This window comes from Callionymus lyra, chromosome 19 (assembly GCF_982586985.1).
Source record: "Callionymus lyra chromosome 19, fCalLyr1.hap1.1, whole genome shotgun sequence".
Lineage (NCBI taxonomy): Eukaryota > Metazoa > Chordata > Actinopteri > Syngnathiformes > Callionymidae > Callionymus > Callionymus lyra.
Window position 1 is genome coordinate 8,639,603 of NC_141836.1, and position 12,098 is coordinate 8,651,700.

Here is a 12,098-nt window from a genome sequence, read left to right on the forward strand (position 1 = left end):
AGAAACGGCTCGTCTCACACAGTTACCCGACACTTAAAGGGATCCATGATTTATTAAATCTCATCCTCAGCTGTACAACATGGTGGTGTGATACTCGGACAGACACGTGTTCAGGGGGGACAGTAGAAAACATCACACATGTACAGTCGATCTCAAACAAACACACAGTTGGAATTTCCATTTGAAGCAACTAAGGATTCTTTAATTCTTTAACTATTTTTGAAAGGCAAGTTAAGGTTAGTTTTATAAAAAGATAAAGCCAGTTGTCTCTTCGTCAAGCTGGATGGAAAAATGACTCATGATTCATGTCATAACCCTGGTTGTCACGCACAACAAAATGCGGCGTAGTTGTTTCAAATACCAAAGTATGATACTCTTATTTCATCCCTAGTAAAACAAAGAGACACACTTATGTCCGCAGGACGCACACTTGGCTCTGTGTAGAGACCCGCCCGCCAACCAATCCTGATCTAGACAGCAGTGTGAGGGTTTGGCAGACACATTGACTCACAGCTGCGCCCCAGCGTCTGTTTTTTTTTTAAAATCGTTTTGTGTTATTTGTTTTAATAAAGGGTTTTGATAAAAGAGAAGCACGGATTCAGTGTTCAGACACAGTGAGGTGCTGCATCTTCTTCGCTGCTTCTTCTGAAACCATCTTGGATGTTTTCTCTGGGCTCGGCGCCGGGCTCGGGGCGGGGCTGGGGAGCGGAGTGTTGGCCGCGCTGTTGGGGTACTCCCTGTTACCGAAGATGATGCTTCCCACTCGGACGTTTGTGGAGCCCACCTCGATCTGCACACAAGTCGACACAATTTAGCATTCGTGTGATCTGAATAACAATTGTCTATATTGAACGTTGACTAATTGTGTTTTAAATTTTACCAACTATTAAAAATATCATCCTCTCATGATATCTATATAACTTTTTTAGCATTTGAAACACATTTGGCAATGAGCTCAATGGGCCAACAGGTGACAGTATTGAGCCAAAACCTGAAAAGACTACATCATTTTATTCATCTATTCCTTGTGATATTAACAATTAATGAAAATCACATTTGTAGTTTTTAGCATTTTGCTTACAGACATATAAATCACATAACTGGTGGAAGTAGTCAAGTTTTTTTAGGTGGTCATATAAGGTCCCCATCCCATCCGTGACAATATTTATCATACACCTCTAGGTTTTTTTTTATACCCAAAATCTAGTTAACGATGATATGAGTAGTCACAGCAGTTCACAAGAAAGATTAAACGTACATACAAATTATATTAAAACATACATAACACTTATTAAAGATAATAACAATAATAAATACAATAATTTATATACATCAACAACACTAGTACATTATATACTATTTATAGTATTATTTTATCATACTTCTCGAAATATATTTAACATCACCTCTCCTATTAGCTGAATTGCTAAAAACAGATTAAATACTAATGAAATTAAATATTAATATTAATTCAATGAACAGATGATAAGATTTTGGTGTTTCAATTAAGTGAGTGCTTCTCTTGCTATCAACTTTTTTTTTTCCAACAACATTATTGACTGTAGTCTATAGTCTGACTGACTGAGCCTTGAAACATACATCATAAAGTCACCAAAAACATTGAGCTCACCGCATGTTCAAAGTCTGTGGACATTCCCATGCTCAGCTCCACGTCTTCTAGAGGCATCTTCAGATCTTGGCAAACTTCCTCTCTGCGACTGAGCAGCATCTGCACACAGAAACATAAGCAAACACTGAGCATTTAAGATCATAAACAACATATTTTTTTTATTGAATATCACTCTTCATTTTATTAAAATAGTGTTTTTAACAATGTTATAGAACATTCGTGCCACTGATGGGTTGATTTCTTAGTTGGTTAAAATAATGGTTTCTCTTTGATTATTAAAAAAAATGCAACCATTATATCAGATAATTCCACATGTGTGTGGTACCTGAAAGTCTGGATTGGGTCCCAGGTTGAGGTCGTAACCATAGCGACCGATGGTCATGAGTCCCAGTAACTGCAGGGCGGTGCAGTTCGTGAGCACGTGTTTGACGGTGCTGACCGTGTCCTCCGGCGGGAGCCCATGTTTATCTGCACTCACACACACACACACACACACACACACACACACACACACACACACACACACACACACACACACACACACACACACACACACACACACACACACACACACACACACACACACACACACACACACACACACACACACACACACACACACACACACACACACACACACACACACACACACACACACACACACACACACACACACACACACACACACACACACACACCATCAGTTCAGCGTACTGACTCATCAACCAGACGTTCCTCTCTCAATGAACTCACTCTGCTCGCCACTGGTGTTGATCTGCACCATGACCTTTAACCTCTGCGTGCTCGCCCCTCGCAGGCGCTGCCACGAGCCGTTGACTTTGTCGGCCAGTTTCGCAGAGTCAACCGTCTCCACCAGGAACAGGTTTGGCACGCCTGACAAAAAACACAGCGATCGAGACGTGGCTTGAATAAACGTCTGGGATTAGTGTCATCAGTTTTTAATCATCAAACATCTTAACACAAATGTTTAACCGTAAATATTGATCATTCACCAAATATTTACCTCTTTAATGACGCTACCATTCATTGCAACATCCTGCTCAAACATCCCTTAAATGTCGCTTCATGCTTAATTGATCGTGTTAAATATTCCTTTGTTCTCGACCACAAAGCGTCCAGTGTCACATTATTGACCCATTTAACAACACAACAACGATTAACCTTTCAATGACCCTTCATGCAAATATAGATTCATTGTGACCGTTGCTGTTATCAAATCAGTTGTATCTCTGCAGTTTCTAAATATAGATGACAATTTGTTATTTTCAACCCAGGAAATAGTGTATTGATTTTTTATTAGAATTAAAAGTAAAATAAAAAAACATTAATGAATGCTGCATTTAAATAACATTATTAGTATTTTATATTTTCCCAGTTACGGAAGATATAGACTTTTACTTCTCTTTAATCTTGTGAATAAAATTAAAAAGTAAAATATGTCAATTGTTTATGCTACTGACAAACAATTAGCAGTAGGATTTTAAACACACTTTGAGTCACAAATGTATATAAATATTGAAATATTCTGTGCATTTCTAGAAAGTATATTTTATTTTGGATATTTTGATCCTCTTTAATGTTCCATCTGTGCTTATGCCAACAAAACAAACTACAAATACAATGCACTTTTGTTTAGAGTTTAGAATCAGAAGCAGAAACTTTAATAGCCAGTGTTGTAAACACAAGATTTTTGTTTGTGGTGGCAATACAGAATAAAATAATTAAATAATATCAATTATCAAATTAGATTCATAAAATACAAATAAAATGTCATATAAATAATGAACAATTAATACAAATACAATGAAATGCATTCGATCCGTGAAGCAGACAAAGAAAAAAATCGGCACTTACCCAAAAGTTTATTGACATTATTCTTTTGTAGATGGCCGATAAAATGCCACTTGATATCTGGACACGATTCCAAGATCTAATCGAAGAACAGCATTAGCGAGAACTCGGGCCAGATCAACACTGTAAAAGCTTGATGACTCACCAGAGGATCGGACGCTTTGTCAACTAGTTCATTCACCTGAAGATAACAAAAGAAAAATATCAACTCAATGTGTCATCACAGAGCACTGTTGCTTGATGTAGTAAAGGATGTGATGCACAAACAGGCAGTTACTGAGTCCTACTAGGATTTGGGTGACATTTAATAAAGGTCTTCGAACAAACTTAGTGTATTGTTATAAGAAAGTTTTAACATTTTAACTGAGGAAAATAAACAGCTAACTTCTAAGTAGTAACGTTCTGATGTGTACCCCGCAGAAACCTACTCACATAGTTCTCCCCGAAATGTCGCTGTCCTTGCCTGTAGGCCTCCACCACCATCTCCGGAGGTTTAGTTTTGCTGACGGCCACCAGGCGCGGCTGCACGACCGGCAGCACCTGGAGAAGGTCAGACCCAATGACAGTGTTGTGAGAACCTTACATGTCACAGACTCTGCACCTCAACTCGTCTCGGATCAGTTTGTTAGGACGACTCAGAATTGATGTGAAATGTCTATATATTTGTTAATTGATCATGAAACTCTGGACATTCAATGGTTAATTTCAATTAGTTACAAACATTTAACCATTAGCACAGGCCAATTAAAGATTCTGATATATACATTACATACATTAAAACGTGTATAATAGATAAAGAAAGTATTTTTGATACTGCATGAATCTAAATTGTATAAAAAGAAATGACAAACAGGATCCTAGTTTTCCTTCAATGTGTATTTGTGGTTCTTTTACAGAGAAGAATGATTGTTAGTTGGTAAAATGATCCAGGATTAAAATGATTAAAAAAGAAAGAAAAAAAGAGATATTTGTAGTGACAGGTGTATTCAAATACACATGTTGTCATTTGTATCACTTCAACTAACAGTCGATCTTTTTAAAATACATTTCAAGATGTCATGAAACTGACAGGATACACATGATTCTGGAGAAGAACACTATAAATACACATCACGTTACTGCTCAATGACGAGCTCCTGTGCGTGGACAGTGATGTGAGAGCAGACAGCCAATAGAAACGAGCGAGACTCTCCTCACGCTGCTGCTGAAGCTGGAACACCATGTTATTGTCAAAGTCTCATCCAAAGGTTGACCGACTTACATAACCTCAACTTCCGCTCTAGCTCCGCTCCGAGCCTCCGTAGCTGAAGCCACTTTAGGCCGCTGTGTGAGTCCGACTCGGACTTACCTTGGCCCGGCGTGTCGCCGCCTGGTTCACTCGATCCACCACAGACTGCAACGCTTTCCCAACCTCCTCCGACATTGCTACTCTCCACATACCGTCAGACGCTACGACACAGCACGTTATAAGACGTGCGTCTGGTGACGACAATCCGCCTTCAAAATAAAAGCGCACCGAGAACCGCCGTCTGTGGTTTTTGCTTTAATGATTGATATCGCAGTTTTTTTTTTAGCGGATGTGACGTAAACACTTTACCAAGAAAGTCAGCCCTTATAGTATCGATTTTATTTTGTTGGACAGCTAAATTGTCACAATTATTATCCACAAATGAGGGAAACTTAAACGACATACAAACAATAATAAAGGTAATTATATTAGTTTGCATTTGTCTTATATAAATATAAAAAGTAATTTTAGTATGGAAAAAACAATATTTAACCAGTTCAATTAATACATTTTCTTAAATCGAAGATTGAAAAACACCAGTATCTGTCATATCTAGTTTCACCTTGAATAAGTAAGTAATTGTTATTTGTATAGCACTTTTCCAGACCAGGGTCACAAAGTGCTTAAGCAATCAAAACAATATTCAATAAAGTATATACTTAAAAGATCAAGATAAAACTGATAACACAACAGGAGTTCCAGAAAATCAAGGAAAAGCCTGAACAAATAAAAACGTCTGAAGATGTTTCTTGAAGGAGTCAGTAGATCCATCAAGTGCAAAGAGAGAGGAAGATCCTTCCAAAGCTTAGGAGCAACAGCCTGGAATAGCTTGTATTCTTATCATGGATGTTTTTCCAAATAATTTAATAAAATATGATTTATTTTTGACAGATCCCATCAAAACAAATATTTTAAAAACTGAAAAGATAAAATTCCACAATATTTTGCTGCATTACTGCCTCAGATCCTGGGAAAGAGTTTGGCGATGTAGCCCCTTATATCCAGTACACAACAACCCTTGCATTAGCCTTTACACAGCATGCTTTAAGTGTCTTCAACTCATATATTCCTGTATTATTTACTGTTTCCTATAATGAAAAAAAATTAAAAAAATCAAACCAACTTTTTAACAGATGATCTAGAATATAAATGGCACACTATATAAAGAAAAACAAATGTTTGAATAACTGGTCACAAAATAAAGAAAAAAAAGAATTTATTCACAAGCGCACATAAAAGATCAACAATTCTAAACAAGAAAAATGAGACATCTTCTATTCAAAAACAGCTTCTCTCTCAAACAAATTGTGTAAAAAAAAAAAAAAAATCCAGGACTACACTCGCTCCAAAGCCTCCAACATGATGATGCTGTTTCCTCGGATAACCTGTCAAGGAGAGAAAGATGTAAATGATTTTGTTCCATTGTGTACAAGTGAAAATAAGAAATAAAGGAGACTTGATGCCACAGAAGATACTAACCACCATGCCGATGGTGCTCTGCTGTCCTCCAGGACCCATCTCTAGACAGTCGTCCATCACCAGGTTCATGAAGGGATCGAATCCTCGCAGGATGCCCTGCACATGTCGGCCTCCATTGAGCTTCACTGCAGATCAAAACAAAGATTAATCAAACAATTGTTTCATTCATTCAAGTATTGTGGGGTTTAAAAAATATATATCACCATTCAAACGGGCATCACTTTTCAATTTAGAATACTTTGCAATAAGTACTTGACGTTATGCAGACATACTTTTTATTAGATTTTATTATAATCTATACACAATAGCACATTAGCTTCAGTGATCGTGATAAAGACTCAACCAATTCATTTTGACACAATACAATCATCATCGAACTTTAAACGTTTCATAAAAGAAAAATAATGTTTAAAGCACTTACGTGAAAGCTTTTTGTCCATGAATCTGGGAAAAAATAAGAATTTAGCATTAGTTTGTTACAAAGGCTAGCTAGGTGTTAGCCGGCTACATTCATCATGACTGCACGACGTTGGGCGGTTTAGGAATTAAAATATAGCGAATTAAACACGAGACAACACGCATTTTACTTACTTTTTCAACTCGGGAGGGTGTGCTTTGCTCATTTTGTAGCCGCTTATTTAGCACCAACACGCCGACACAGTGTCGTTTCACAAAACCGCGGAAGGAAAGAGCGTGTGTTATAACCGGAAACGCCACTGGTGACTTAAGGTCACAGCGCCACCATATGGTTGGGAGGACTTAAAAGTGTAAACAATGTTCATAACAAAAACTCTATGTACATATATTACAATTTTTAATACATGTAATAAAGAAATGGTTTTTCAGTTAAAATACCTACAAACTTTAAAACTACATTTGGACAGGCTAACAAGACACTACAACATCATAAACAGCAGCTATTGTATTGAAAACATATTTTGTATGTGATGCAAGCAAAGTTTCATAATTATTAAACTGGAAGAAAAGCCAAAGATTTTTTTGTTTTGACACATTTGCTTTATTTAAAAAAAATATTGCTAAATGAAAAGATATAGATTTAATCACAAAAGCTCTTTGCAAGTTCTCAGAACAACCGTCAGCCTATTTGCATAGGGATCACATAACCCAAGTGTTTATTTCCCTCAAACATTCGTCTTTTAAATCCAGTGCATGTGAAAACTTTAGAAATCTTATCATCCTCACAGATTAATTCGAAAGAATACAGCAGACAACCGTCCGGGTAACTTGAGTGTTAATACACTTCAGCAAAGTTATTAAACCAAACATGTATTGTGCCAAGATAGAGAAAAAAACAGATGCAACAAGATATTGTTAATACGGTTCAAAGACGGACTTAGTCCTTTTCTCTTAAAGTTATCACCAAAAAAAAGTTGCCCTTTAAGGCTACAAACAGCCCTTTCCGATCTTGTTAATAATACTAGTCATTGTAATAAGTCTCATGTATTCCACTGTATTCGATCACTTTGGCAAATTCTGAACTGAAATAAGGAAGCTTTGGACATCAAGTGGGACGAGGTCCGGTCAGCATTTGCCGAACAGGTGCGTGTATCCTTCTTCAATGCTGTCCTCCTCTACTCGGACCCTCAGGTGCTCCTGGCAGTGTTCTAGGAACTGGTTCAGCACCGAGAAGCCCTCTTGACACGGCACGCAATGATAGAGTCTTCGTCTGCGAGAACCCGACCTCATCGTAGGCTCCATTTCGTCGGAGCAGACGCTACATTGTCTCCGCCTGATGGCGGTGAGGTGGAGTTCCTGGTGTTGCTGCAGCTGGTACTGCAGAGGGAAGACCTCGGCACATGAGGGACATGGGAACTCTCTAACATCTTCCTCATCCTCTTCCTCTTTGTGCTCTTCAACGTCCACCTTCTTATCCTTCACTACTTTTTCCTCCTCCACACCAGCCTCGGTTGGTACCTCCAGCACTCGCGGTATCTTCCTGGGCCTGCCCCGACCAGGACGGACAGTTTTTTGATCACCTTGATTGCTTTTGACCACTTGTTGCATTGAGCTTTTCTGGCTACTTTGGACGGCCTGATCGACCAGCCCGGGGGTGTTGTTGCCGTGATGTGTCTTCATGTGTGCCGCTAGAGAAAAATGGTGGGTAAAGACCTGGCTACATTCTGGACATAAATGTCTGGGGACCTTCCTTGCTCTGATTGCCCTGATTCCTCTGATTTTAGACCAAGGAGCAGTGATGATATTATTCTCTCTGCTGTGCTTGATCCTCCGATGTTTGTGCAGCAGGATCGTGTTTCTGAACACCATGTCGCAAGAACGACATCTTAGGAGATCGTTTGATTTTCCAATTTTTACCCGATTTACCTCATTTGTCCCGGCATTTCTCTCCACATCGTAACTGGTCGTAACAGGTGGAGGCTTTGGCGGCACGACTAGTTGGTCAGGGCACTTGTGGAGCTGAAGTTTCATGTTCGTCGTGGGGTTGAAAGACAACTGGGCAACAGAAGCAGATCTGCTGCTGGGTCCTGGGGAGTTTGAGACACAAGGATGCCCCGCTCTGGACTGGAAGCTTGGAGGGGAATCCTCTGAACTGTCCATGCTCGACCACATTGGCTTCTCACTACAATCAGATTGCTGGTGATGTAGCAGGGCCTGCTTCTGACTGAACCCTCTTCCACATGGAGCACACACAAAACTGTTCTGGAGGAGGGGTTGTCGGTATGATGACCCGGGTTTCTCCAGAACCACGGAGCAACTCATGCAAGCGGGGCAAGGAGAGTTCAGGCTCGTCTGTCCCTGACAAACCGAACAAGGGGTTTGTTTGCATTTGTGAAGGTCCAAAGACGACTTCAGGGAGAACTCCTGACCACACAAGTCGCAGCGATGAGGTTTTGGTAAAGTGTGCTTTTGATGCTGGTGGTGCATGACTTCGGTCGCATAAAGGAAGCCCTCACCACACTCTTGACAATCGTACATCTGCTGTGGGACTGGATCATGAGCCCGACTGTCCGAAGGCTCTTTGGTCTCCACCTGCTGCATCAAGTTGGCGAGCTTTGCCAGAGTCTCGGACGCTGTGGTAGAGCGGCCAAAAGTCTCATGGATTCTGTTGGTGCCGACGCGGACACCATCCATTTTCTTTCCCAGCCAGGTTACTGGATTAAGAGAAGATCATAATCTGAAAACCAAGTAAAGAAAAACATTTTAAATCACAAAAAAACATTCTTAAATTGGGAACCTATTTCCAAAACGTTAACATCCTACACAAAATAACAACAAATTTTGGTTCTATAGAAAAAAGATTTGAAATTGAATTTATACAGATCATTTATTTCCAGAAATTAAAAAATAAATATTTTTAATACGCAATTTTTTAAAAATTCAATAAAAAAATAAATAATAATGATAGTACCACCGGATAATACCAAAAGACACCAGAAAATACCAAAGCTACTTGATCAAAAATGAACTTTCAATTGATCTATGAAAACACAACTAAAATGTCTATCCCACAGAAACTGAAAATGTAAACGCCTTGCGGTATAATATACATGAGGGAAAATCATATTAAAATCGTGTTAACTTTTGGAACCAAAATTTAAAAAAAAAAAAATTAGCTGATTAAGTCATAAGAACATTCTTCCTCGAGTATAATCGTTATTATTACGGTAATAATAATAATACATGTTATTTAAAACACATTTTCTGGTGTAGTTATTTGATAAGGACTGATTCTGGATTCAAATCACATCAATACTATGTTAAGTGTGTGTTTGTTGAAGTGAGATGGACTACAAAATTATCGTTGTTGTAAGAAGTGCATACTTGATGTGATTTTTATAGATTTCTTTTAAGGATAAATAGGTCAAATGTGACTGTGTAATGTGTGAACACCCAACATCCAACATTCCCAGATTATTGCAGAGTATTTGTTGAAAAAAAAGGATGATGCAATGTGGACGTAACTCAAGCATATTTGTCTTCTTCAGAAAAGCATCCTGCTGCTGTCATCATGGCCATATTAAATGAAGGTGTGAAAGAAATATTGCTTTATAACAATATTAATGTGTTTTAAACTGCTTACTACGTTATCACAATATTAATGCGTTTGTCTTGCCATAATGCATATGACTAATTTACCACAATAATATGTGTTCGCTTTGCCACAAATGCATACGTGTTCGAAACTGCTGATTGCCTTAAGCAAGAAACGGTTGACTGTTTTTACAATGTAATTGTTTGAAACTGTTCACGGGATATAACCAATTTAAAGGGTTCAACTAAAGGGCACTGATAAGTATATCCACATATAGGGTTCAACTAAAGAGCACAGAGGAAAACATTAACCAAGTTGGGATGAGCATAAGATCTCGTCATGAGAATATGCACAACGACCTTGGTTGTTATCCGAAAAGTACCAAGAGGTACCATGACTAACAACTTTTGATGCAACTCCTCCACAATGCGTTTTGCTGTGAACAATCTGAATAAAAAGGGAGGAACGCAGGCCTTCGTCGGACAGTCGGTGCGAGCTAACTTCCGCGTTGGTTCTGGCTGTCTCCTCTGGAGTAAAGAAACAATCTCTTGCTGGTGTGAGTCTGACTCTTGTGCTATTGAACTGTCTTGTCTGTGAAACTTTGTGAACAGTTTTTCTGACAGAAGGCTAAATAAGGTTAAGCTTTAATTAGATTATATTCACAAAGCTTTTCATCATATTTGACACATTCAAGGAATTTGAATGACGGATGATGCTTATTTCCAAACATAACCTACATACTAGAAACACTCTATAGGTTCCTATGGTGTTCAACGATGACCAGCAATTAAAAAAAGAAAATAGTTGTTTATTTAGAAAAACTAAATAAAACGCAAAAGACACGGATGTTAGAAAAGTGACGTCAGTCCAATCAAAAACTCATTTACTATCGGATCTTGAAAATATTCCTGGAATAAATATTCCTACAACAAACAAATACTATTTAAATTAAAGGCAAATTTCTTATGAGGAAGTTAAATGAAACAGAATGGCTAACTTAGAATACCCTTTAAGGTCTAGAAACGACACGATTTAAAAAATCCAAATCAAACAATCGTGTGCAATAAAACTGTTTTACAACCGTTTGTACAAATGTTAAGATTATTCTTCTTATCAGCGCAAAACAGAGAAAAAGTCGATAGAATGCTAACGACACCATGCTATACTCAGAGTGCCATCACTTTACTAGCATAAGCTGAGCTAAATAAAAAAAACGTGCAAGGATATTCTTACCGGTTCGTCTCAGCAGGATCACGTTCAATAGTTGCACAATAAATTTAAGGTAATTGTCGAGTAAATGTCGTAAAGAAACGTTGAAAACAATGACAGCATGTCTTTACGAGTGTTAGCAAAGTTTGAGCCTGGTTTATCTGACCAGTCAACAGCACTTCCGGTATGTAGTTGGATTACTTCAAGGACGGTAGGTCATGTATCGCATCGTGTTTAAAACACGTGTTTGGCGTGTATAAAAGAAACGTAACTAAAAGCAGATCGTCTAAACTAGCTTTATGAATTTTAATTTACTCATACAGCATAGTTGTATTAAACTAATATTGCATCATCCGCCTGTTTTTACCCATAAAGAAATGACACCCACTGAACGTGAAGGCGTCACAACAAATTGTCAGTTTCGTTTTTTAAAACGTCTATTTATAACACATTTAGCCTGATTCAAGTAAACAAATATATAATTATTAGTTCCTCAAGATGAAATAAAAATATCTAACTGTGTCAATATTAACAATTCACCACGTGTTAATGGTTTGTTTTAAAGATGACAGGGATTGCAGCACATTGCATCACACTTCCGTTAACAA

At 38.2% G+C, this 12,098-nt stretch overlaps 3 protein-coding genes across 3 annotated transcripts; all 3 read right to left on the reverse strand.

Moving 5' to 3' along the window:
- Window positions 1-33: 33 nt before the first annotated feature.
- plpbp (pyridoxal phosphate binding protein) lies at window positions 34-5,016 on the reverse strand. Its single transcript, XM_087780660.1, has 8 exons — window positions 4,851-5,016; window positions 3,935-4,042; window positions 3,648-3,683; window positions 3,506-3,581; window positions 2,384-2,524; window positions 1,956-2,098; window positions 1,631-1,729; window positions 34-790 (listed from the first exon to the last, which is right to left on the reverse strand). The coding sequence occupies exons 1-8, from the start codon at window positions 4,938-4,940 to the stop codon at window positions 599-601; spliced, it is 885 nt and encodes a 294-aa protein (XP_087636786.1). The 5' UTR covers window positions 4,941-5,016; the 3' UTR covers window positions 34-598.
- A 973-nt stretch (window positions 5,017-5,989) lies between these two features.
- On the reverse strand, window positions 5,990-6,978 carry snrpg (small nuclear ribonucleoprotein polypeptide G). Its single transcript, XM_087781453.1, has 4 exons — window positions 6,861-6,978; window positions 6,691-6,713; window positions 6,270-6,394; window positions 5,990-6,175 (listed from the first exon to the last, which is right to left on the reverse strand). Exons 1-4 carry the CDS (start codon window positions 6,890-6,892, stop codon window positions 6,125-6,127), a joined length of 231 nt encoding a protein of 76 aa, XP_087637579.1. The 5' UTR covers window positions 6,893-6,978; the 3' UTR covers window positions 5,990-6,124.
- Window positions 6,979-7,263: 285 nt separating this feature from the next.
- Window positions 7,264-12,012, reverse strand: LOC148059353 (uncharacterized). Its single transcript, XM_087781316.1, has 2 exons — window positions 11,515-12,012; window positions 7,264-9,423 (listed from the first exon to the last, which is right to left on the reverse strand). Exon 2 carries the CDS (start codon window positions 9,378-9,380, stop codon window positions 7,812-7,814), a length of 1,569 nt encoding a protein of 522 aa, XP_087637442.1. The 5' UTR covers window positions 9,381-9,423; window positions 11,515-12,012; the 3' UTR covers window positions 7,264-7,811.
- Window positions 12,013-12,098: the final 86 nt, after the last annotated feature.